The sequence below is a fragment of the Pseudophryne corroboree genome, chromosome 2 (assembly GCF_028390025.1).
Source record: "Pseudophryne corroboree isolate aPseCor3 chromosome 2, aPseCor3.hap2, whole genome shotgun sequence".
Classification (NCBI taxonomy): Eukaryota; Metazoa; Chordata; class Amphibia; order Anura; family Myobatrachidae; genus Pseudophryne; species Pseudophryne corroboree.
Window position 1 is genome coordinate 184294760 of NC_086445.1, and position 26907 is coordinate 184321666.

At 46.3% G+C, this 26907-nt stretch overlaps 1 protein-coding gene across 1 annotated transcript in view; it reads left to right on the forward strand.

The window, feature by feature from the left end:
- The window catches only part of ESPL1 (extra spindle pole bodies like 1, separase), a 340610-nt gene that overhangs the window by 201790 nt on the left and 111913 nt on the right, over positions 1-26907 (forward strand). The window contains exons 11-14 of the mRNA XM_063950725.1: positions 18410-18539; positions 19390-19425; positions 19540-19552; positions 20321-20440. Of these exons, the coding sequence (XP_063806795.1) occupies positions 18410-18539; positions 19390-19425; positions 19540-19552; positions 20321-20440 (299 nt within the window). The remainder of the gene's footprint in view (positions 1-18409; positions 18540-19389; positions 19426-19539; positions 19553-20320; positions 20441-26907) is intronic.

Genomic DNA, 26907 nt, shown 5'->3' on the forward strand with positions numbered 1-26907 from the left:
AACTCGTCTGCTGTTCCTGGGGATGATTCTGGACACAGTTCAGAAAAAGGTTTTTCTTCCCGAAGAAAAAGCCAAGGAGTTATCTGACCTGGTCAGGAACCTCCTAAAACCAGGAAAGGTGTCTGTACATCAATGCACAAGAGTCCTGGGAAAAAATGGTAGCTTCTTACGAAGCAATCCCTTTCGGCAGATTCCATGCAAAGGGATCTGTTGGACAAATGGTCAGGGTCGCATCTTCAGATGCACCTGCGGATAACCCTGTCGCCGAGGACAAGGGTATCCCTTCTGTGGTGGTTGCAGGAGGCTCATCTATTGGAGGGCCGCAGATTCGGCATGCAGGATTGGATCCTGGTGACCACGGATGCCAGCCTGAGAGGCTGGGGAGCAGTCACACAGGGAAGAAATTTCCAGGGAGTGTGGTCGAGCCTGAAAAAGTCTCTTCACATAAGCATTCTGGAACTAAGAGCAATCTACAATGCTCTAAGCCAGGCGGAACCTCTGCTTCAAGGAAGACCGGTGTTGATCCAGTCGGACAACATCACGGCAGTCGCCCATGTAAACAGACAGGGCGGCACAAGAAACAGAATGGCAGAAGCTGCCAGGATCCTTCGCTGGGCGGAGAATCACGTGATAGCACTGTCAGCAGTATTCATCCCGGGCGTGGACAACTGGGAAGCAGACTTCCTCAGCAGACACGACCTTCACCCGGGAGAGTGGGTACTTCATCCAGAAGTTTTCCACATGCTATTAAACCGTTGGGTAAAACCAATGGTGGACATGATGGCGTCTTGCCTCAACAAGACACTGGACAGTTATTGCGCCAGGTCAAGAGATCCGCAGGCAATAGCTGTGGACGCGTTGGTAACACTTTGGGTGTACCAGTCCGTATATGTGTTTCCTCCTCTGCCTCTCATACCAAAGGTATTGAGGATTATACGGCAAAGAGGAGTAAGACTAGTGGCTCCGGATTGGCCAAGAAGGACTTGGTACCCGGAACTTCAAGAGATGGTCACGGACGATCCGTGGCCTCTACTTCTGAGAAGGGACCTGCTTCAGCAGGGTCCTTGTCTTTTTCAAGACTTACCGCGGCTGCGTTTGACGGCATGGCGTTTGAATGCCAGATCCTAAAAGGAAAAGGCATTCCAGAAGAAGTCATTCCTACCTTGATAAAGGCAAGGAAGGAAGTCACCGCGAAGCATTATCGCCGTATTTGGCGAAAATATGTTGCGTGGTGCGAGCAGCGGAGTGCTCCGATGGAGGAATTTCAACTGGGTCGTTTTCCTACATTTCCTGCAATCAGGATTGTCTATGGGTCTCAAATTGGGATCTATTAAGGTTCAAATTTCGGCCCTATCAATATTCTTCCAAAAAGAATTGGCCTCAGTCCCTGAGGTCCAAATTTTTATCAAAGGAGTACTGCATATACAGCCTCCTGTGGTGCCTAAGGTGGCACCGTGGGATCTAAATGTAGTTTTAGATTTCCTCAAATCCAATTGGTTTGAACCACTAAAGAATGTGGATTTGAAATATCTCACATGGAAAGTGACTATGTTACTGGCCCTGGCTTCGGCCGGGAGAGTATCTGAACTGGCGGCTTTGTTTTATAAAAGCCCTTATTTAATTTCGACATAGGGCAGAGCTGCGGACGCGTCCGCATTTTCTCCCTAAGGTGGTATCAGCGTTTCACCTGAACCAGCCTATTGTAGTGCCTGCGGCTACAGACGACTTGAAGGACTCCAAGTTGTTGGACGTTGTCAGAGCCTTAAAAATATACATTTAAAGGACGGCTGGAGTCAGAAAATCTGACTCGCTGTTTATACTGTATGCACCCAACAAGTTGGGTGCACCTGCTTCTAAGCAGTCGATTGCTCGTTGGATTTGTAACAAAATTCAACTTGTACATTCTGTGGCAGGCCTGCCACAGCCTAAATCTGTTAAGGCCCATTCCGCAAGGAAGGTGGGCTCATCTTGGGCGGCTGCCCGAGGGGTCTCGGCATTACAACTCTGCCGAGCAGCTACGTGGTCAGGGGAGAACACGTTTGTAAATTTTTACAAATTTGATACCCTGGCAAAGGACGACCTGGAGTTCTCTCATTCGGTGCTGCAGAGTCATCCGCACTCTCCCGCCCGTTTGGGAGCTTTGGTATAATCCCCATGGTCCTTTCAGGAACCCCAGCATCCACTTAGGACGATAGAGAAAATAAGAATTTACTTACCGATAATTCTATTTCTCGGAGTCCGTAGTGGATGCTGGGCGCCCATCCCAAGTGCGGATTATCTGCAATACTTGTACATAGTTATTGTTAACTAATTCGGGTTATTGTTTAGGAAGCCATCTTTCAGAGGCTCCTCTGTTATCATACTGTTAACCTGGTTTAGATCACAAGTTGTACGGTGTGATTGGTGTGGCTGGTATGAGTCTTACCCGGGATTCAAAATCCTCCCTTATTGTGTACGCTCGTCCGGGCACAGTACCTAACTGGAGTCTGGAGGAGGGTCATGGGGGGAGGAGCCAGTACACACCACCTGACCTGTAAAAGCTTTACTTTTGTGCCCTGTCTCCTGCGGAGCCGCTATTCCCCATGGTCCTTTCAGGAACCCCAGCATCCACTACGGACTCCGAGAAATAGAATTATCGGTAAGTAAATTCTTATTTTTTTATCTTCTCTTTTCTCATACGTCCTAGAGGATGCTGGGGACGCTTCAAGAACCATGGGGTATAGACGGGATCCGCAGGAGACATGGGCACTTTAAGACTTTGAATGGGTGTGAACTGGCTCCTCCCTCTATGCCCTCCTCCAGACTCCAGTTTAGATTCTGTGCCCAGTGAGACTGGTCACACACAGGGGAGCTCTACTGAGTTTCTCTGAAAGACTTTGTTAGGTTTATTATTTTCAGGGAGCACTGCTGGCAACAGTCTCCCTGCATCGTGGGACTTAGGGGAGAGAAGCAGACCTACTTCTGTGAGTTTCAAGGCTCTGCTTCTTTGGCTACTGGACACCATTAGCTCCAGAGGGTCTGATCGCTAGGTACACCTAGATGCTCGTTCCCAGAGCCCACCGTCACCCCCCTTGCAGAGCCAGAAGTCAGAAGACTGGTGAGTAGAAGATGATCAGAAGACTTCTGCTCCCACACACACAGGCACTGTAGGGTGCGGGGGGGCCCTGGACAGCATATAAATCCTCAACAGTCTGGCAAAAGAATATATAAGTGCCTAGGCACTATATTTAACCCCCGCCAGTATAAATATATGTAAGAAATAGCGGGGCTGAAGCATGCCATTAAGGGGGCAGGGCTTACCCCTCACAGCTTATTTCAGCGCCATTTTCTCCTCAGAGACGCTGGTCCTTCCAAAACACTGCTGTAGAGATCAGAGTGAAAAACGAGAGGGGGGGGGGGGGGGGACAGTTGTTTGGTGCAATATAATTTAAAAATAAAAATCACACTATATAATGAGCGCTGTGGAAATGAGCTGGTAAACTCCTTCTGTTTTTCCCTGACAGAATGTACTGGGGTCTATCCCTTATACCCAGTGTAATGTCGGTGGGTGTTTGGTACACGTGTGTCGGCATATCTGAGGCTGAGTGCTCTGCCACAAACGGCTGTGGGAATGACTCTGTTGGCACCGCCGGCTCCTAATGGTACTTGGTACATGTAAATAAGTGTCAACATGTCATTAGATGTATGTTCTTCCCAAGAGAAAACTATATGGGAGACACAGATGTGTGGGGGTGACCCTGTTGGGACCAACAATATCTGACTGGGTAAAAATTGGCATGATAATGTGATGCATATCAGAAATGGCTATACCTATATGGCACGAACACAGACGTAATATTTATGGAGGGTGTCCTATTCATAGAATAGATTTCCCTCAGACCCCTTGGGATCGCAAAAAATTTATTTTGCCCAGTTACTACACTCTCAGTTCGACACGAATACGGTTTCTTATGTCGACCATAATGTTTCCTGATAAGATCCACAAAATCGGCATTCAGTACATGTTTCATACACATTAAGAACGTATTAACATCACTAGGGACCTTCTGTTCCTGACAAGGGATATAGATTTTATATATATATATATATATATATATATATATATATATATATATATATATATATATATATATTATACACATACATACCTTTAAATAAACCTATACACACACATACACACATACACATATATATATATATATATATATATATATGTGTGTGTGTGTGTGTGTATAGGTATATTTAAAGGTATGTGTATATATATATTTCTCTGACGTCCTAGTGGATGCTGGGAACTCCGTAAGGACCATGGGGAATAGACGGGCTCCGCAGGAGACTGGGCACTCTAAAAGAAAGATTAGGTACTATCTGGTGTGCACTGGCTCCTCCCTCTATGCCCCTCCTCCAGACCTCAGTTAGAATCTGTGCCCGGCCAGAGCTGGATGCATCTAGTGGGCTCTCCTGAGCTTGCTAGAAAGAAAGTATTTGTTAGGTTTTTTATTTTCAGTGAGATCTGCTGGCAACAGACTCACTGCTACGTGGGACTGAGGGGAGAGAAGCAAACCTACCTGCGTGCAGCTAGCTTGTGCTTCTTAGGCTACTGGACACCATTAGCTCCAGAGGGTTCGAACACAGGGCCTGACCTCGATCGTCCGTTCCCGGAGCCGCGCCGCCGTCCCCCTTGCAGAGCCAGAAGACAGAAGGAGATAAAATCGGCGGCAGAAGACTCCGGTCTTCATTAAGGTAGCGCACAGCACTGCAGCTGTGTGACATTGCTCCCACTGCACACCACACACTCCGGTCACTGTAGGGTGCAGGGCGCTGGGGGGGGGGGAGGCACCCTGGGCAGCTATAAGTATACCTTTTGGCAATATATACACATAATACAGTCTGGAAAACTGTATATGTGTAAAACCCCCGCCATTTTTAGTCAGAAACAGGACAGAAGCCTGCCGCTGAGGGGGCCGGGCCTTCTTCCTCAGCACACCAGCGCCATTTTCTCTTCACAGCTCCGCTGGAAGGAAGCTCCCCAGGCTCTCCCCGGCAGTATCCTGGTACACAAAGGGTGAAAAGAGAGGGGGGCACATAAATTTAGGCGCAAAAATTTGTATATACAGCAGCTACTGGGTAAACACGGAGTTGTAGTGTAATCCCTGGGTTATATAGCGCTGGGGTGTGTGCTGGCATAGTCGCTCTGTCTCTCCAAAGGGCCTTGTGGGGGAACTGTCCTCAAATAGAGCATCCCCTGTGTGTGTGGTGTGTCGGTACGCGTGTGTCGACATGTCTGAGGTAAAAGGCTCCTCTAAGGAGGTGATAGAGTGGATGTGTGTGAGAGGGTGTCTCCGTCGACCACGCCGACACCTGTTTTGATATGTGTAAGTGCTAAGGTGAATTTATTGCACAAAAGGTTAGGGAACAGACAGGAAATCTACCCATGTCTGTCACTATGTCACAGAGACCTTCAGAGTCTCTCAATGCTCACTATCCATAATAACAAACACTGGTATCGACATGGAGTTTAACTCCACTGTCGACTACGATAATGCAAAGTTACAGCCAAGATGGCTAGAAGGTATTCAATATATGATTATTGAAATAATAGATGATTTGCATATCACTGATGACTCATCTGTCCCTGACACGAGAGTACACATGTTTAAGGGGAAGAATGCTGAGGTAAATTTCCCTCCTCTCATGAGGAAAAAGAGCGGGAATCTCCAGACAAGAGACGGCAGCTTCCCACAAGAGAATTCTCAGGCTGTATCCTTTCCCCACTAAGGCCAGGATATGTTGAGAACCTTCCCCTGGGGTGTCCTGTTTGCACAGACGGTAGCGCTTGCTATTCTCAGGGATCCTGCAGATAGCGTGCACATTCTAGTATACTACCCAGACCGGCGATTGTGTCGGCATGGGTTTATAGCGCTGTGGCAGCGTGGACAGGTACCTTATCAGCAGAGATGAGACCCTAGTATGCAATATAAATATATTAAAGATGCTGTCTTAAGTTATAGATATATAGTTATAAAGCATGCCCAAAGAGACATGAGTATACTGGGTCATAGAGTCAAAGCTATGTCGATCTCTGCTTGACGTGTCCTGTAGAATATGCATTGGACAGATGATGCCGATTTAAGAGGCATATGGAAGGCTGAGGATTGTGTGGAGAAGGGTTCTCGGGCCTGGTCTTCACAGCTATAGCTGGTAATTCTGCTAGTTTGCCTTATATTCCTGCACAGCCTAAGAAAGCACGACATTATTAAATGCAGCCTTTCGTATAAAGAAACAAGAAAGTCTGAGGGGCGTCCTTTCTTGTCAGAGCCGGGCAGCTAGTTCCCAGGAACAGAAGTCCTCCCCGGCCCCTACAAAAATCCACCAATGTCGCTGGGGCTCCACAGGCGGAGCTAGGCCCGGTGGGGACACGCCTTCGTAAGTTCAGCCACAAGTGGGTTCACTCCCTGTTCGATCCCTGGGCAATAGATATTGTGTCTCAGGGATACAAGCTGGACTGTGAGAAGATGCCCCCTCACCGACGGCCCTGCAGGCTTCCCCCCAAGAGAGGGAGCCAGTGTGATCTGCAATTCACAAATTGTATCTTTAACAGGTGGTGGTCAAGGGTCCCCTCCTTTAACAAGAGGGTGTTATTATTAGACCATGTTGTAATCCCGAAACCAGACGGTTCGGTCAGACCCATATTGAATTAAAAATCCCTGAACATATACCTGAGAAGGTTCAAGTTCAAGATGGAATCGCTAAGAGCGGTCAGTGCAAGCCTAAAAAGGGGGAGACTTTATTGTGAATCGGGCCATAAGGGATGCATACCTTCAGGTCCCCATTTATCCACCTCATTAGGCGTACCTCAGAATTGCGGTACGGGATTGTCATTACCAATTTCAGATGTTGCCGTTTGGTCTCTCCACGGCCCTGAGAATATTCACCATGGTAATGGCGGATATGATTGTGCTCCTGCGGAAGCAAGGTGTCACTATTATCACGTACTTGGACGATCTCCTCATAAAAGCGAGATCAAGAGAGTAGTTGCTGAACAGCGTATCACTTTCTCTGAAAGTGTAACGGCAACACGGCTGGATTCTATATATTCCAAAGTCGCAGTTGTTTCCTACAGCTCATCTGCCTCTCCTAGGCACGATCCTAGACACAGACCAGAAAAGGGTTATCTCCCGATAGAGAGAGCTCAGGAGCTCATGACACTGGTAAGGAATCTATTTAACCCAAAACAGGTGTCAGTGCACCACTGCACTCGAGTCCTGGGAAGGATGGTGGCATCAACGAGGCCATCCCCTTAGGCAGGTTCCATGCGAGGACCTTCCAATGGGACTTAATGGACAAGTGGTCCGGATCACCTCTTCAGAGGCATCGGTTAATCACCCTATCCCCCAGGGCCCGGGTGTCTCTCCTGTGGTGGCTGCAGAGTGCTCACCTTCTCGAGGGCCGCAGATTCGGCATTCAGGACTGGATCCTGGTGACCACGGATGCAAGCCTCCGAGGGTGGGGGGCAGTTACACAGGGAAGAAATTTCAAAGGTCTGTGGTCAAGTCAACTGACTTGCCTTCACATTAATATCCTGGAACTAAGGGCCATATACAACGCCCTAAGTCAAGCGGAGATCCTGCTTCGCGACCAACCGGTTCTGATCCAGTCAGACCGCAGGGGTTCATGTAAACCGCCAAGGCGGCACAAGGTGCAGGGTGGCGAGGGTAGAAGCCACCAGAATTCTTCGCTGGGCGGAGAATCAAGTAAGCGCACTGTCAGCAGTGTTTGTACCGGGAGTGGACATCTGGGAAGCAGACTTCCTAGGCAGGCACGACCTCAACCCGGGAAAGTGGGGACTTCATCAGGAAGTCTTCACGCAGTTTGCAAATTGATGGGAACTGCCTAAGGTGGACTAGATGGCGTCTCACCTCATTAAAATGCTAAAAAAGGTTTTACGCCGGGTAAAGGGACCCTCAGGTGATAGCTGTGGTCGCACTAGTAAGACCGTGGGTGTTCCAGTCGGTCTCTGTATTCCCTCCTCTCCCTCTCATACCCAAGGGCTGAGAATTGTAATAAAAGGAGGAGTGAAAACAATATTCTTTGCTCCGAATTGGCCAAGAAGGACTCAGTACCCGGAGCTGCAGGAAATGCTCTCAGAGGACTCAGGGCTTCTGCCTCTCAGACAGGACATGTTGCAACAGGGGCGCCCTGTCTGTTCCAAAATTTACCGCGGCTGCATTTGACGGCATGGCAGTTGAACGCCGGATCCTAGCGGAAAAGGGCATTCCGGATGCAGTTATTCGTACGCTGATAAAGGCTAGGAAAGACGTGACAGCAAGACTTTTTCACTGTATATGGCGAAAATAGGTTGCTTGGTGTGAGGCCGGGAAGGCCCTACAGAGGAATTCCAGCGGGGTCGATTCCTGCACTTCCTACAGTCAGGAGTGACTATGGGCCTAAAATTAGGATCCATAAAGGTCAAGATTTCAGCCCTATACATTTTCTCTAAAAATGAACTGGCTTCACTGCCTGAAGTTCAGACGTTGTTCCGGGGGTGCTGCATATTCAGCCTCCTTTTGTGCCACCGGTGGCACCTTGGGATCTTAACGTTGTGTTGGATTTCCTGAAATCCCACTGGTTTGAGCCACTTAAGACCATGGAGCTAAAATATCTCACGTGGAAAGTGGTCATGCTTTTGGCCTTAGCTTCGGCTAGGCGTGTGTCAGTATTGGCGGTTTTGTCATGTAAAAACCCTTATCTGATCTTCCATATGGACAGAGCAGAATTGAGGACTCGTCCCCAATTTCTTCCTAGGGTGGTATCATCGTTTCATTTGGACCAGCCTATTGTGGTGCCTGCGGCTACTAGGGACTTGGAGGATTCCAAGTTGCTGGACGTAGTCCGGGCTTTGAAAATTTATGTTTCCAGAAAGGCGGGAGTCAGAAAGTCTGACTCGCTGTTTATTCTGTATGCAGCCAACAAGGTTGGCGCTCCTGCTTCTAAGCAGAGTATTGTTCGCTGGATCTATAGCACAATTCAGCTGGTTCACTCTGCGGCTGGATTGCCGCATCCAAAATGGTGAAAGCCCATTCCACAAGGAAGGTGGGCTCTTCTTGGGCGGCTGCCCGAGGGGTCTCGGCTTTACAGCTTTGCCGAGCTGCTACTTGGTCGGGGTCAAACAAGTTTGCTAAGTTCTACAAGTTTGATACCCTGGCTGAGGAGGACCTTGAGTTTGCTCATGTGGTGCTGCAGAGTCATCCGCACTCTCCCGCCCGTTTGGGAGCTTTGGTATAATCCCCATGGTCCTTACGGAGTTCCCAGCATCCACTAGGACGTCAGAGAAAATAAGAATTTACTCACCGGTAATTCTATTTCTCGTAGTCTGTAGTGGATGCTGGGCGCCCATCCCAAGTGCGGATTGTCTGCAATACTTGTATATAATTATTGCTTAACTAAAGGGTTATTGTTATGAGCCTTCTGTTACTGAGGCTCAGTTGTTGTTCATACTGTTAACTGGGTATAGTATCACGAGTTGTACGGTGTGATTGGTGTGGCTGGTATGAGTCTTACCCGGGATTCAAAATCCTTTCCTAGTAATGTCAGCTCTTCCGGGCACAGTTTCCTTAACTGAGGTCTGGAGGAGGGGCATAGAGGGAGGAGCCAGTGCACACCAGATAGTACCTAATCTTTCTTTTAGAGTGCCCAGTCTCCTGCGGAGCCCGTCTATTCCCCATGGTCCTTACGGAGTTCCCAGCATCCACTACAGACTACGAGAAATAGAATTACCGGTGAGTAAATTCTTATTATGTATGTATGTATATGTGTGTGTATGTATGTATATGTGTATATTTATATATATATATATATATATATATATATATATATATATATATATATATATATATATATATATTGAATGCTGGCGCCTTGTTGAAAATACTCTGGGTCAGCCGTGACAAGATGGTTTCAGATCCTCAAGAGGATTCCGAGTGTTTATTCTTTTCCCGCCATGGATAGAATAAAGTGAGAGTCGGCCCCTGTTCTGCACGGGGCCCTGTCACAAAGGATCGTATGCAGGAAAATGTGATACTCTATGTGTCCGCGTGTACGTTGATTATACTTGCATTACATGCGCATGGGGGAGTAGTATGCAGGGTACTCCTTAAGTTAGGTCATATCTATAACATTGCAGCATACTGCCGTGCGACTACAAGGGTTATAGGACTCTTGGGTTCGCGGGCCAATTCCATGGCGGTCTCGACTAGGAGGCCTTGTGGATTCACCAATGGAATGCTGATGCTGTTTCCGAGAAGAACTTGAGTCTCTTCCCTATGAAGGTGAAGCCTGGTTTGGTGATGGCCTTGTTAAGTTGATCTCGGCAGATGTCGCTGGTAAGTCTACCTTCTTGTCCTATATTCCCTCACAACGGTTGGTGACGCATTATTGTAGGATGCAGTCATTTTGACCGAATAGATACGGATTTCCCTTTCTTTGCAGGTAGAGGAAGGTGAAAAGGTAAGAGGTCAGCAGCCTTTTCAAGTTCGCAGAAGCAGAAATTATCCTCTGTTTCTGCCACATCCACCGCATGACGCTGGGACTATCTTGCGGGAGCCCACACCGGTGGGACCACGTCTAATACTCTTCAGTCAGTCCTGGAACGGACATGGACCAGTGAGTTTTAAGAATAGAGTCTCAAGGGGGACACCAGACGTTTCCCCTCACCGATTTTTCAAATAGACCTTACCGATTCTCCTCTAGACGGGGAGGTAGTATGCGACGCAATTCAAGAGTTGTCAGGATCTGGTCATTGTCCTGCTGTCCCGGTTACAAAAAAAAAGAAGCTGTTATTCAAGCTTTTTCGTGCTCCCGAGGCCGGACGACTCGGTCAGACCAATCCTATATCTGATACACGATGGAATCTCTCAGGGCAGGGATCTCGAATCTGAAAAAGGAGAAAGGGGGTCTAATTACGGTTTCTTCCGCATTAGGCTTACCTGGGTTTGCTATTCAGGATTGTCATTACCAATTCACCGGAGTGATGGTGGTAGTATGGTTTTCCTTCGACAGTAAAAGAGTCATTACTATTCTGTACTGGGATGCTCTCCTGATTACGGTGACGTCAAGAAACCAAGTGGTGCAAAACGTTGCATTCTCCCTGACAGTTCTTCAACAACGTGGTTGGCTCCTGAACTTGCCAGACTCACTGTTGATCCCAACGACGCTGTTGTCGGCGTTGGGAATAATGTTAGATACAAAACTGATGAGTTTGTTTCTTCCAGTGAAAAAAAGCTCTGAGGATCCAGAGTCTGGTCAGACCTGCAACAGTGTCAATCCATCAATACATTCCGTTGATGAAAAAGATGGTTGCGGCCTACGAGGCCATTCAGTGAGCAGGTTAAATGCCAGGGTGTTTTTAGCGAGACCAGTTGGACAAGTGGTCCGGTTCCCACCTGGGATAATCCTGTTTTTTCAAGACCAGAATTTCACTCCTGTGGTAGCGGCGCAGTTCTCATAAGCGCAGGTTCGGGTTCCAGGACTGGATCCTGGGGACCACGGCTGCATGCCTTCGAGGAGGTGGATGTGTCACACAGGAGGAAAACTTCCAAGGAAGAGGGTCAAATTAGGTTACTTGTCCCCACATTAACGGTCTAGAGGTAAGGGCCGTTTATAACGGTTTTCTACAAACAAGAACCGAAGCAGCAATGGCAGACGCCAGAAAGATTTTCCGCTGGGCGACAAAATCATATACGCGCTCTGTCAGCGATGTTCGTTCCAGGAGTCGACAACTGGGAAGCAGACTTCCTCGGCAGACACGTTCTCCATCCAGGAGAGTGGTGTCTTCATCCAGAGGTTTTCACAGAAATGACAGGTCGTTGAGGAATTCCTAATATAGACAAGATGGCGTCTCGCCTCAACAAGAAGCTTCAGAGATATTGTACAGGTCAAGGGACCCTCAAGCAATAGCGGTGGACGCCCTAGTGATTCCGTGGGTGTTTCAGTCGGTCTATGCGTCCCCTCCGCTTCCGTTTTTTCCCCAAAAATGCTAAAGATCATAAGAAGAACAAAGGTTCAGGTGATCCTCATTGTCCAGACTGGCCTAAGAGGACCTGGTATCCGGATCTTCAAGTGAACGCCGGATCTTAGCCAAAAGGATATTTCCAGTGAGGTCATCCCTACTCTTCTTCAGGCCAGAAAAGGAGTAATGTAAAAACATTACCACCGTATTTGGAGAAAGTATGTGTCTTGGTGCGAATCCAAGAAGGCTTCTACGGAAGATTTCCAGTGGGATCGTTTTCTCCATTTTTCACAAGATGGTGTGGATGCGGGTCTTAAGTTGGGCTCAATTGAGGTTCAGATTTCTGCCTTATCATTTTTTTCCCAAAAAATAAATAAAAAAATTGGCCTTCTTTACAAAAGTTCGATTTTTCGTAAAAGGAGTGTTACACATCCACTCTCCCTTTCTGCCCCCCTGGAGCTCCATGGGGTCCTAACGTGGTATTGCAGTTCCGGCAATCTTATTGGTGTGAACCTTTACGTAAGGTAGAGTTGTAATTTGTCACTTGGAAAGTGGTCAGGCTGTTGGCCTTGGCATCCGCAAGGCGGATGTCTGAATCAGCGGCCTTGTCCCACAAGTGCCGTTATTTATCTTCCATGCAGATAGAGCGGAGTTGAGAACTCTTCAGTAATTTTCTGACAACAGTGTTTTCATAGTTTCACATGAACCAACCTATTGTGGTGCCAGTGGCTACTGAATCCTTGACGGAATAGAAGTCTCTCTATGTGGTCAGAGCTTTGGAAATTTATGTCGCTAGAACGGCTCGGATTAGGACAATGGAGGTTCTGTTTGTCCTGTATGCTCCCAACGAGGTTGGGACTCCTGCTTCCAAGCAGACTATTGCACGCCATACGTTTCAGCAGGCTCATTCTACGGCTGGATTGCCATTACCGAAATCGGTGAAGACCCATTCTTCCAGAAAGGTGGGCGCATCCTGAGCGGCTGCCCGAGGGGTCTCGGCATTATGGCTTTGCCGAGCAGCTACTTGGTCGGGTTCAAAAACCTTGCAAAGTTTTAAAAGTTTGATACCCTGGCTGATGAGGACCTCTTGCTGGGTTAATCGGTGCTGCAGAGTTATCCGCACTCTCCCGCCTGTTCTAGAGCTTTGGTATAAACCCCATGGTTCTTGAAGCATCCCCAGCATCCTCTAGGACGTATGAGAAAATAGGATTTTTAATAGCTACCGGTAAATCCTTTTCTCTTAGTCCGTAGAGGATGCTGGGCGCCCGTCCCAGTGCGTACTGTATCTGCAGTTATTGGGTATGGTTACACACATGGTGTGTTGCGTTTAAGTCAGCCAGTTGCTGGCCTTCATGCAGTTGCATGCGTTTTGCTGTTATTGGTTGTGTTTACACACAGGTTGTGTTACTTTCTGTCAGCGTATTGCTGCATATTCTTCATGCCGTCGGCTGGTGTTATATTGAATGCCATGTTCTGCGGCATACTGGAGGTGTGAGCTGGTAAGATGCTCACCGTGGTTTAACAATAAATTATTTCCTCGAAATGTTCGTCTCCCTGGGCACAGTTACTTAAACTGGAGTCTGGAGGAGGGGCATAGAGGGAGGAGCCAGTTCACACCCATTCAAAGTCTTAAAGTGCCCATGTCTCCTGCGGATCCCGTCTATTCCCCATGGTTCTTGAAGCGTCCCCATCATCCTCTACGGACTAAGAGAATTATGGTATATCACATGGAAGGTGTTTTCCTTCTTGCCATTTCTTTGGCTAGTCGCGTCAGAGTTGGCTGCTTTATCTTGTAAGCCTATGCTGATTTATTTTCACACTGACCGGGTAAGTTTTCGGACAAAACCTTTCCTTTTACCAAAGGTGGTTTTAAAGTTTGGACCAGGATATTTTTCTCCCAAGTTTTCCCGGCACAGCTTCATCTTCTACTTCCACAACCTTGTCTTTTGGATGTTGTCCATGCTTTACAGATTTATATTGACTGTACTTCCACAATTAGGCATACAGAGTCTCTTGCTTGGTGTTAGTGGAAGCCCCAAAGAGGGGTTGGCCAGCAATCAAACTGTTCCATTGCTAGATGGAGTACTTTTGTTATCTGCCTGTACGGGCTTCCGCATGGGTTCATTCCACTCGTGCAGTAGGGATTAGTCGGCAATTCACCACGTGATCTCAGTGGAACAGTTATGCTGAACAGCAACCTGGTCCACTGGGCATTCCTTTATAAAATTGTACTGGTTCAATAAGTTTGGTTCCGGTGACTCTAGTTTTGGTCGTAAAGTTTAATGTGCTGCTTTACCGGCCTTCACCTTTACTTTTTATTAAGGTTGCTTTGTGAAATCCCATAGTCAAAGCTACAGTGTTCTCCAGATAGGATTTAAGAGGCAACTGGGGTCTTATACTTACCGTAAAATACCTTTCTCGTAATCCATCTGTGGGACACTTCGATCTCTTCCCGTTATTGTTCTATGTTTGGATTGTTTCACTTTTTACATAGGTAGGCATGGTCTTCCTCTGTGATGCTTGGTTATACATAAAACTGAGGTTGTGTGGAGGTAGGAAGGGTATATGGGCTGTAGAAGGGTATGGAGCCAGCTGATGCAATGGTGGTTTAAAAATATTTGTTATGGTAAGAACTTACCGTTGATAATGTAAATTCTCCTAATTCCACAGGATAACATTGGGATATGATGATGCAACAGTGTATTTGCACTAAATGATCAAAGCTTTCGGCCTCCCAGCATGCAACGGCCTGTCCTTATATCCTCACCACCTGGCTCAGGAAAATCCAGTTTTTCCAAAGCTCAAGGCATGAGCATCATAGGGAGCCCTAATCAGGCGAGAAGTACACACATGCACGTACAAGAAAGAAGAGGTTAGTGAGTAAAAGGTTCCTAAAATCAGGTGCGTCAGGGTGGAATCCCTGTGGATTTAGGAGAAATAACGCTATCAACGGTAAATTCTTACCATAACAAATTTTTCTCCGGCAGGGTCCACAGGTTATCCACAGGATAACATTGGGATGTCCCAAAGCAATTTAGTGGTGGGGACGCTCCTGATTGGATCCTTCGCCCGAATTCAGCACCCTGAGAGGCAAAGGTATCAAAGGCATAATGTCTAATGAATGTGTTAATGGAAGACCATGTAGCTGCCTTGCATATCTGTTCTGCTGAAGCACCACGTTGTGCTACCCATGATGGACCTACCTTACAAGTAGAGTGAGCAGAGACATTAGCCGGAACAGGGAGATAGCTTGAGAATATACGGTACTTCTGAAATCGTCCTTTGAAGCCACCTTGCCATTGTCTGCTTGTCAGCAGACCATCCTCTCTTGTGAAATCCGTAGAGAATGAAGAGAGAATCTCTTTCGGATGGCACTGAAACGATCCACGTAGATCCTTAAGGCACGGACTACGTCCAACAATGCATCTCCCACGTAAAGGTCCGGCCCCTGGAAGGCCGGGACTACAATTTCTTCGTTAAGGTGGAATTTAGACACCACCTTAGGAAGATACCCAGATTTAGATCTGAGAACTGCTCTATCTGGATAAAAAAAATCAGAAATGGAGGATAACCTAACAATGCCCCTAAATCTGAAACACTTCTAGCTGTAGCAAATATCCAGTAGAAAGAGAAGTTTTTGCTATCAACCATTTAAGATCCACTCTGAGTGGTTCAAATGGGGCAACCTGAAGGGCCTTTAGAACTAAACTGAAGTCCGAAGGTACTGTAGGACAGTGGTTCTCAACCTTGGTCCTCAAGTACCCCCAACAGTACATGTTTTCCAGGTCACCTAGCAGTTGAACAGGTGTATTCATTACTCACTGACACATTATAAAAGACCCACAGGTGGAGCAAATTATTTCACTTGCAATCCTGTGAGGAGACCTAGAAAACATGAACTGTTGTGGGCACTTGAGGACCGAGGTTGAGAACCACTGCTGTAGGAGGAACAAAAGGAGGTTGAATGCGCAGCATTCCCTGGAAAAAAGTGTGCACCTCATGTAGGTTAGCAATTTTCTTTTGGAGCCATACAGTCAATGCAGACACTTGCACTCTCAAGGAAGCCACCCATAAACACTTATCCATTCATGCCTGAAGAAATGCTAAGACTCTGGAAACTCTGAAAGACCTAGGGTCAAATTTCCGATCACTGCACCATTGAATATAGACTTGCCATATTCGGTTATAAATGGGAGCTGAAGAAGGTTTCCTTACTCTGAGCATTTTTAATTACCTGTTGTGAGAATCCTCTTGTTTTCAGGATGGAAGTATTAAGAGCCACGCCATCAAAGACAGTCGATCCAGGTGTTTGTGATAACAAGGACCTTGAGACAGTAGATCTGGATGTTGAGGGAGTAGGAAAGGAGCATACATCAACATCCTCTGCAGATCTGTGTAGCAATGTCTTCTGGGCCAAGCTGGAGCTATTAGTATCAAGGCACCCCTTCCATGTTTTGCCTTTCTTATCACCCTGGGTAATAGGGTGATTGGTGGAAATACTTAAGGCCAGTACTCACCAGCCGATGTCAGAGAGATGTGTGCTGAGCGAACCGCTCAGCACACATCTCTCCCGGCGCTCAGCACAGCGCGATCTGTGCTGAGCGTGCGGGGGGAGACGGGGGGGCCGCTCACTTCACCCAGCGGGTGAAGTGAGCGACCCGCTAGATTGGCCTGCATGCAGGCCAATCTAGCAGCAGCGATAGCGATGCGCGGGGCTGCGCATCGCTATCGCTGAGGGGGCTACACACGGAGCAATCGTGCTTAAAATCTAAGCAATCTAGTCAGATTGCTTAGATTTTAAGCAACGATCGCTCCGTGAGTACCCCCCTATAGACCCAGATGAAAATCCCATCTCACTGACAGGGCATCCACAAAGATCGCTTTGGCATCCTTTGTTCTTGACTTGCATGCAGAAACTTTGTTGTTCTGATGGGATGCCATGATATCTATCTGCGGCAACCCCCACTTGTCGACCAGGTTTGGAAGACCTCTGGGTGTATAGCCCATTCATTTGCATGAATGGTGTGTCGACTGAGAAAATCTGCTTCCCTCTTTAGGACTCCCAGAATAAAACACTGTGGACAAGGCTGGATGATGAAGTTCTGCCCACATTAATGTGTGACTTACCTCCTTCATTGCTTTCTGGCTGCGAGTTCCTCCCTGATGGTTGAGGTATGCTACTACCGTTGTATTGTTTGAGCGGATCTTAACTGGTTTCCCCTGAAGGATGTCCTTTGCCTGAATCCGTGCCATGTATATGGCCCGAAGTTCCAATATATTTATTGGCAGGCAACTTTCTTCCTTGGTCCACTGCCCCTGGAAACAAATCCTTCCTGACACCGCTCCCCAGCCCTGAAGACTGGCATCAGTTGTCAGAATTTCTCAATCTGATACCCAAAAGTGTCTCCCTTTATCCAGATTGGATGTCTGTAGCCACCAGGCTAATGACCTACTTACTTCCAGAGGAAGGACCAAAATCTGCGTTTTTATTGTCTGATGAAAACCATTCCATTTGATCAGGATGAGACCGTTACAGAGGCCTCGAGTGAAAATGAGCATATTCCACCATGTAGAATGTTGATGCCTTCAATCCCATCACACGCATTGGTGCGTGAATGGATACCTTTCGACTGTGTAGAAGCTCCTGAATCCTTGACTGAACCTTGGATATTGTGTTCAGAGGTAATGTTATTCTCTGAAGGCTCTAATCCAATACAGCCCCCAAGTGAATCATCCGCTGTGAGGAACCAGAGACGACTTTACCCAATTTATGAGCCAACCGTGCTTCTGCAGATAAGCTATTGTCTGTTGCAGATGACACAGAAACAATTCCTGAGACACTGCCAGAATTAAGAGGTCGTCGAGGTATGGAAATATTCTTATACCCTGCTGGCGGATGATGCCATTACCACTATAATCTTGGTAAATACTCTGGGGGCTGTGGCCAATCCAGATGGAAGGGCCTGGAACTGAAAATGCTGTTGGAGGATAGCTAACCTAAGATAGCGCTGATGGAACAGTGCTATAGGAACATGTAGGTAAGCATCCTGGCTATCCAGGGATACCATAAAATCCCCTGGCTCCATGGCCAAAATGATGGAACGTAAAGTCTCCATATGAAAACGAGGTACCCAAATGTACTTGTTCAGCACTTTGAGATTGAGTATGGGCCGGAACGACCCATTTGGCTTCTGGACTAGAAACAGGTTGTAGTAAATCCCTGTCCTCGTTGTGCAGGAGGAACTGGAATGACTAATCCTGACTGAAGCAATTTCTGAACTGCCCCTTGCAAAGCCCTGGCCTTTGTTTCTACGGAAGACGGGCTGGTACAAAAAAAACCTTTGATGAGGGTGTTTCTTGAAAGCAAATGCATAACCGTGAGATACCACTTATTGCACCCAGGCATCTGCGGTAGACTGCTGACAGATCTGTGCAAACTGAAGGAGTCTGCCTCCCACCCGGGGGTCCCCCAGGTGGAGGCCCGCACCATCAAGATGATGGCTTATCTTCTGATTTGCAAGCCGGTCCTCTGGTAGGCCAATGCTTTTTAGTCTTACTAGACTTGTTGTATTCGGACTGTTTGCCATCACTTTTTCCTTCTGCTGTTCCTTGAGACCGAAACGTCGACATTAAAACTTGGTGGTTGAGATACGTCTATGGCTGACTGACTTTATTAGCGAGAGTGCACCTTCCATGTTCTGGAACTCTTTGTATACAAGTGGCCCCAATGTGGCCCATTAGGAGCACCCGCGTCCAGAGTTCATGTTCTGTCGATGAGAGTGCAGGATACACAATGGAGCCCCTTTCTATTATGATCTATTGAAAATAAAGAAACTGCTTTGAAGACTGGTGAGTGCTCCTCTGTTGTGGATTTATATTTATTTATTTATTTTTATATATATATATATATATATATATATATATATATAATTAGTGTATATTTATAGCGACTGCTCTAGAACACTTCATGAGACTTATTTTGAATAATAAAAAGTGAGAGCATGAGTGTTGCAGATTTTTTTAGTAAAATTTGTTGTACAGGGCTTGTCAATGAACATCCTCCAATACTCTCCGGTATCTTCTGCCATTCAGGGCTTTTAAATAAAAAAATAAAATTGATGACCTTGAGGATACAAGTGTACATAGTTTCACTTTCACTGTTAAAATGAGCCACTAAACAGTTTAAGGGCCCCATACATTGCCGCAATGTGTCGAAACTGTAAAAGGGACTATTAAACATGTTTTAAAAAAATAAATAAATCTCCCCCAATTTCCCTCATGGATTGCTGATCATTGGATTAAGTAAACAATTAGTTTATTACATATTAATTTTGACATTTATTAAGTTATTTACAAATCATTATCCAGTTTTTGTATCACAGGTGTTTAGGAATCACCACAAAATTTGGACCTCTAAGGTAATTTTTCCTCCCAAATCCAAACCAAATTATTTAAGTAGCTTTAGGTTTTTCGAAGACACTTAAAAATGTTAGATTAAATCAACATCATATATCCCATTTTTTTTTTTTTAGGTGCTTAACAAAGGTATACAGTACATTACTACCACAAAAAAAAAAAAAAAAATTCTGCATGGTACTCTTAATAGTGGAGAAAAAAAATCATGAAGTTGATGTTCAATTACTGTTGTACCGCATACATACCGTAATAAACACAAGAATCCATGAAATTTAAAAACGTAACCATAACTTGAGTCCATAACTTAAGTTGAGTCAACAATCTCCTCTATTTTTCCCTTGTTTGGAACCTGTTGTAACAGTCTAATTTTCCTTAAAGTGTCAGCAGACCGTCCTTTCCGTACTTCCTTGGATAGTAGGCACTTCAGTTATACAGCGGACGTGAATAAAAGGAAAAAAACCTTGAAGGCCAGGACCACACATTTGTTGATTGGTTTCATTTCATGATGTGTACCAGCACATCTTGTTCCTCCTTGTTTGTTTGGGAGGAAAAGTTACCTTAGGGGTCCATATTTCATGGTAATTCCTTAGTAAACATTCGTTCTACTTTAAATCAACTGGATTAAGAAGCTGCGACTAGTAAATTTAATACATTAAAAAAAATCAATATTTAACTAAAAAAAATGTAATAAAAATCCAAGGTGGGTGGAGGACATACCTGGTTGAACTGACATGGAATGACCTATTATACAGTGGTTTTCACAGCACATTCTTTTTATTATTTTTGCAGAAATCATTTCAGTGAATATATCTGTTTAAGCTCTGTTAGGAGTTAATGGTCTGACAAGTCCCTTCCCCCACCCCTCTCCCCATTTGTCATTTTAACTTCTTTCCTCAGATTGCTCTCCAAGAGGCAGAATCAGCTTTGCAGTGTGCAGACATTGCCAGTGAAAGCTACATGTTGGCTGAGCGATCATGTCTGCTTCTCCGTAGTCGTCTCTGCCGAGTTACAAACCAGGTAAAACCTGTCACCAGGTCCTATGGTGGTTCTTCTTGCTTTACTATCTCTATCTAGAGGGGTACAACAGTAGAATTGTGTGGTACTGCACAGGACAAAAGGTAAATATTGAGAAAATTGGCTCTTATGTATGGCCTCTATAAAACCAACAATAAAGAAGTTTAGTTATATATCCCCTAAAATGGGTGTCTAATCTCTGAAGTTGGTGGTGCTCCCAGAGTCAGTGGGATGTATGCATTGGAACAAAGGAAAAGAGACTCTGTGTTGGGGCACACTTGGAAATGATAAATTCTAAAACTTAACTTTTAATTACATACAACATAAAGGATAATTACACAGAATCCACACAGATGGATTATCACCTCTTAAATTGATCCATTTATCAAGGGTGACCATAATTTTTAAAATTCAAATAGTACATTTTAAAGCGCCTATGGTGAAAATATTAAAGACACTGGAGTCCCTAATGGATATCCAGAGTAGTGAAGACAGAGGCATAAATAGAATAATTTGAATTGTGTTGCAATCCAATGCTTGGTGCCCGATCCCATCTGATCTTGGAAGCAAAACAGTGATAAGCCTGATCAGTACCCAGAGGGGAGACCACCAGAGAATATCAGGTGCTGTAAGCATAATTCCTTATCTGACAACAAACAGCAGAAGTGTTGGAGCAACCTTTGACCTCTACCAACAACCTATCAGTATGGTCTACTACACAATTTTTGACACTTACCATATCTTTTTGCAAAGTTTCTATCTTTGAATCTATCACGCAGCTAATTAGTCTACACCAGGAGACCTCCTTAAACAGAAGGCACCAAGCATTGGATTGCAACACAATTCAAATTATTCTATTTATGCCTCTGTCTTCACTACTCTGGATATCCATTAGGGACTCCAGTGTCTTTAATATTTTCATCATAGGTGCTTTAAAAATTGCTATCTAGAGGGGTATCCAATGACTCGGGACTATCCAATCAAATAAGCCGCCGAGTGCTGCGGTTTATCAGGGATTTTGTTTCACCTGCCTCAGACAGACTAAACCAAATTCCCGAAAACTGTATGAAAATGGAGCTGCGGCCAACAAAAATGCACAGGTTTCACTGGACCTGTGTATTTTCATGAGAAAATTATTTTATTTTATTTTTTCTTAATAGGCAATCCATATTTGATGGCTTGTAAAAAAAAAAAAAAAAAATATATATATATATATATATATATATATTTATTACTGTGAAACATCAGGAAAAAGTGAGAAACTGATGTTTTTTGCACCCCATGTTCCCTCTTGGCAGATTGGGTACCCCGATAGTGTTTCTCCTTTTGCAGTATGGGGAAGAATATATATATTTTTTGTACTGTTTTACTTCTAAGGGTGTGTACACACGGTGAGATTTTTTCTTAAGATTTTGACTATATAGTCAAAATCGTAAGAAAAGTTAGTGCAGATCGCAAGGTGAAAGTCACCTTGCGATCCCGATGCGCGGTCCCGCCAGGTCGGCATCGCAAGAAAAGATAGACTGTGCAGGCAAGTCAATCCTTGCTAGATCGGTGTACTATCTAGTTCTTCTCACATGTCAATGACATCTCACATAAGCCAAAATCTCACATAAGCCAAAATCGTAAGCACACATAGTACAGATCTCAAGAAAAGTTAGTCAAAATCTGTCCTATCTGGCCTCCGGGGAGTTCAAGGGAAATCGCAAGTAAAAATAGGACATAGCAAGGATCTCACCGTGTGTACACACCCTTATGGTGCATACACACGGTGAGATTCGGACTTATCCGATTCTCACCGTGCGACAGGGGGCCGGGTCGGCACTTAGCCAGTATCGCAAGCACATAATAACTGTGCTTGCGATGCTGGCTATGTGCGATTTCAATCCTGACTATCTCTTCTATAGAGATAGTCAGGATTGACTTGCCTGCACAGCCTATTTTCTCTATCGTCCTTGTGGATGCTGGGGTTCCTGAAAGGACCATGGGGAATAGCGGCTCCGCAGGAGACAGGGCACAAAAAGTAAAGCTTTAGGATCAGGTGGTGTGCACTGGCTCCTCCCCCTATGACCCTCCTCCAAGCCAGTTAGATTTTTGTGCCCGGCCGAGAAGGGTGCAATTCTAGGTGGCTCTCATAAAGAGCTGCTTAGAGAAGTTTAGCTTAGGTTTTTTATTTTACAGTGATTCCTGCTGGCAACAGGATCACTGCAACGAGGGACAGAGGGGAGAAGAAGTGAACTCACCTGCGTGCAGGATGGATTGGCTTCTTGGCTACTGGACATGAAGCTCCAGAGGGACGATCACAGGTACAGCCTGGATGGTCACCGGAGCCTCGCCGCCGGCCCCCTCGCAGATGCTGAAGCAAGAAGAGGTCCAGAATCGGCGGCTGAAGACTCCTGCAGTCTTCTAAAGGTAGCGCACAGCACTGCAGCTGTGCGCCATTTTCCTCTCAGCACACTTCACACGGCAGTCACTGAGGGTGCAGGGCGCTGGGGGGGGGCGCCCTGGGAGGCAAATGTAAACCTATATAAGGCTAAAAATACCTCACATATAGCCCCCAGAGGCTATATGGAGATATTTAACCCCTGCCTAAATACAATAAATAGCGGGAGACGAGCCCGCCGAAAAAGGGGCGGGGCCTATCTCCTCAGCACACAGCGCCATTTTCTCTCACAGAAAGGCTGGAGAGAAGGCTCCCAGGCTCTCCCCTGCACTGCACTACAGAAACAGGGTTTAAACAGAGAGGGGGGGCACTAAATTGGCGACATAAATATATTAAAGATGCTATAAGGGAGAAACACTTATATAAGGTTGTCCCTATGTAATTATAGCGTTTTTTTGGTGTGTGCTGGCAAACTCTCCCTCTGTCTCTCCAAAGGGCTAGTGGGGTCCTGTCCTCTGTCAGAGCATTCCCGGTGTGTGTGCTGTGTGTCGGTACGTGTGTGTCGACATGTATGAGGACGATGTTGGAGGAGGCGGAGCAATTGCCTATGATGGTGATGTCACTCTCTAGGGAGTCGACACCGGTATGGATGGCTTATTTAGGGAATTACGTGAGAATGTCAACACGCTGCAAGGTCGGTTGACGACATGAGACGGCCGACAAACAATTAGTACCGGTCCAGGCGTCTCAGAAACACCGTCAGGGGTTTTTAATAACGCCCATTTACCTCAGTCGGTCGACACAGACACCGACACTGAATCCAGTGTCGACGGTGAATAAACAAACGTATTCCTTATTAGGGCCACACGTTAAGGGCAATGAAGGAGGTGTTACATATTTCTGATACTACAAGTACCACAAAAAAGGGTATTATGTGGGAGTGAAAAAACTACCTGTAGTTTTTCCTGAATCAGATAAAATAAAATAAAGTGTGTGATGATGCGTGGGTGTACCCCGATAGCAAATATTGGCGTTATACCCTTTCCCGCCAGAAGTTAGGGCGCGTTGGGAATGAATAAGGCGCTCACACGCTTATCAAGTGGCGTTACCGTCGCCAGATACGGCCGCCCTCAAGGAGCCAGCTGATAGGCAGCTGGAAAAATATCCTAAAAAGTATATACACACATAAGGTGGTTATACTGCGACCAGCGATCGCCATCAGCCTGGAGATGCAGTGCTGGGTTGGCTTGGTCGGTTTCCCTGACTGAAAATATTTGATTGATATAGAGCATTTAATAGGATGCATTATATATTTATGTATGCGAGATGCACAGAGGGATATGTGCACTCTGGCATCAAAATAAGTGCGTGATCCATATCTCCCAGAAGATGTCATGGACACGACAGTGGTCAGGTGATACATATCCCATACGACACATGGAAGTATGGCCGTATAAAGGGAAAGAGTTATTTGGGGTCGGTCCAACGGACCTGGGGGTCTCGGCAACAGCTGGAAATCCAACCTTTTTACCCCAAGTTACATCTCAGCAGAAACAGACACCGTCTTTTCAGCCTCAATCCTTCCGTTCCCATGAGGGCAAGCGGGCAAAAGGCCAGTCATATCTGCCCAGACATAGAGGAAAGGGAAGTAGACTGCAGCAGACAGCTCCTTCCCAGGAAAGGAAGCCTTCCACCGCGTCTGCCAAGTCCCCAGCATGACGCTGGGGCCGTGTAAGCGGACTCAGGTTAGGTGGGGGTGTAGTCTCAAGAGTCTCAACGCGCAGTGGGATCACTCGCAAGTTGACCCCTGGATCGTACTAGTATTATCCCAGGGGTACAGATTGGAGAGTCGAGACATCTTTTCCTCGCAGGTTCCCGAAGTCTGCGTTACCAACGGCTCCCTCCAACAGGGAGGCAGTATTGGGAAAAATTCACAAGCTGTATTTCCAGCAGGTGATAATCAAAGTACCCCTCCTACAACAAGGAATAGGGTATTAGTCTTCCACACTATATGGTGGTACTGAAGCCAGACGGCTTGGTGAGACATAGTCTAAATCTGAAATCTTTGAACACTTACATAAAGGTTCAAATCAAGATGGAGTCACTCAGAGCAGTGATAGCGAACCGGAAAGAAGGGGACTATATGGTGTCCCTGGACATCAAGGATTACCTCCATGTCCAAATTTGCCCTTCTCAACAAGGGTACATCGGGTTCGTGATACAGAACTGTCAATATCAGTTTCAAAAGTTGCCGTTGAATTATCCACGGCACCCCGGGCCTTTACCAAGGTAATGGCCGAAAAGATGACTCTCTTCAAAGAAAAGGGCATCTTAATTATCCCTTACTTGGACGATATCCTGAAAGGGGCAAGTTCCAGAGAACAGTTGGAGGTCGGAAAAGAACTATCTAAAGTAGTTCTACGATAGCACGAGTGGATTCTAAATATTCCAAAAATCGCAGCTGTGTTTTCCGATGATACGTCTGCTGTTCCCAGGAATGATTCTGGGCATAGTCCAGAAAAAGGTATTTCTCCTGGAGGGGAAAGCCAGGGAGTTATCCGACCTAGTCAGAAACCTCCTAAAACCAGGCCAAGTATCAGTGCATTAATGCACAGGAGGCCTGGGAAAAATGGTGGCTTCTTACGAAGCGATTCCATTCGGCAGATCTCACGCAAAACATTTTCAGGGAGATTTGCTGGACGAATGGTCCGGATCGCATCTTCAGATGCATCAGCGGATAACCCTGTCTCCAAGGACAAGGGTATCTCTTCTGTGGTGGTTGCAGGAGGCTCATCTACTGGAGGGCCGCAGATTCGGCATACAGGATTGGATCCTGGTGACCACGGACGCCAGCCTGAGAGGCTGGGGAGCAGTCACACAGGGAAGAAACTTCCAGGGAGTGTGGACGAGCCTGGAAAAGTCTCTTCACATAAACATTCTGGAACTAAGAGCAATCTACAATGCTCTAAACCAGGCGGAACCTCTGCTTCAAGGAAGACCGGTGTTGATCCAGTCGGACAACATCACGGCAGTCGCCCATGTAAACAGACAGGGCGGCACAAGAAGCAGGAGTGCAATGGCAGAAGCTGCCAGGATCCTTCGCTGGGCGGAGAATCACGTGATAGCATTGTCAGCAGTATTCATCCCGGACGTGGACAACTGGGAAGCAGACTTCCTCAGCAGACACGATCTTCACCCGGGAGAGTGGGGACTTCATTCAGAAGTTTTCCTCATGATAATAAACCGTTGGGAAAAACCAATGGTGGACATGATGGCGTCTCGCCTCAACAAAAAACTGGACAGGTATTGCGCCAGGTCAAGAGATCCGCAGGCAATAGCTGTGGATGCGCTGGTAACACCTTGGGTGTACCAGTCGGTATATGTGTTTCCTCCTCTGCCTCTCATACCAAAGGTATTGAGGATTATACGGCAAAGAGGAGTAAGAACGATACTAGTGGCTCCGGATTGGCCAAGAAGGACTTGGTACCCGGAACTTCAAGAGATGGTCACGGACGATCCGTGGCCTCTACCTCTGAGAAGGGACCTGCCTCAGCAGGGTCCTTGTCTTTTTCAAGACTTACCGCGGCTGCGTTTGACGGCATGGCGGTTGAACGCCAGATTCTAAAAGAAAAAGGCATTCCTGAAGAAGTCATTCCTACCTTGATTAAGGCAAGGAAAGAAGTCACCGAAAAGCATTATCACCGCATTTGGCGGAAATATGTGGCATGGTGCGAGGGTCGGAATGCTCCGACGGAGGAATTTCAACTGGGTCGTTTCCTACATTTCCTGCAATCAGGATTGTCTATGGGTCTCAAATTGGGATCTATTAAGGTTCAAATTTCGGCCCTGTCTATATTCTTCCAAAAAGAATTGGCCTCAGTTCCTGAGGTCCAGACTTTTGTCAAAGGAGTACTGCATATACAGCCTCCTGTGGTGCCTCCGGTGGCACCGTGGGATCTAAATGTAGTTTTAGATTTCCTCAAATCCCATTGGTTTGAACCACTTAAGAAGGTGGATTTGAAATATCTCACATGGAAAGTGACTATGTTACTGGCCCTGGCTTCGGCCAGGAGAGTATCAGAACTGG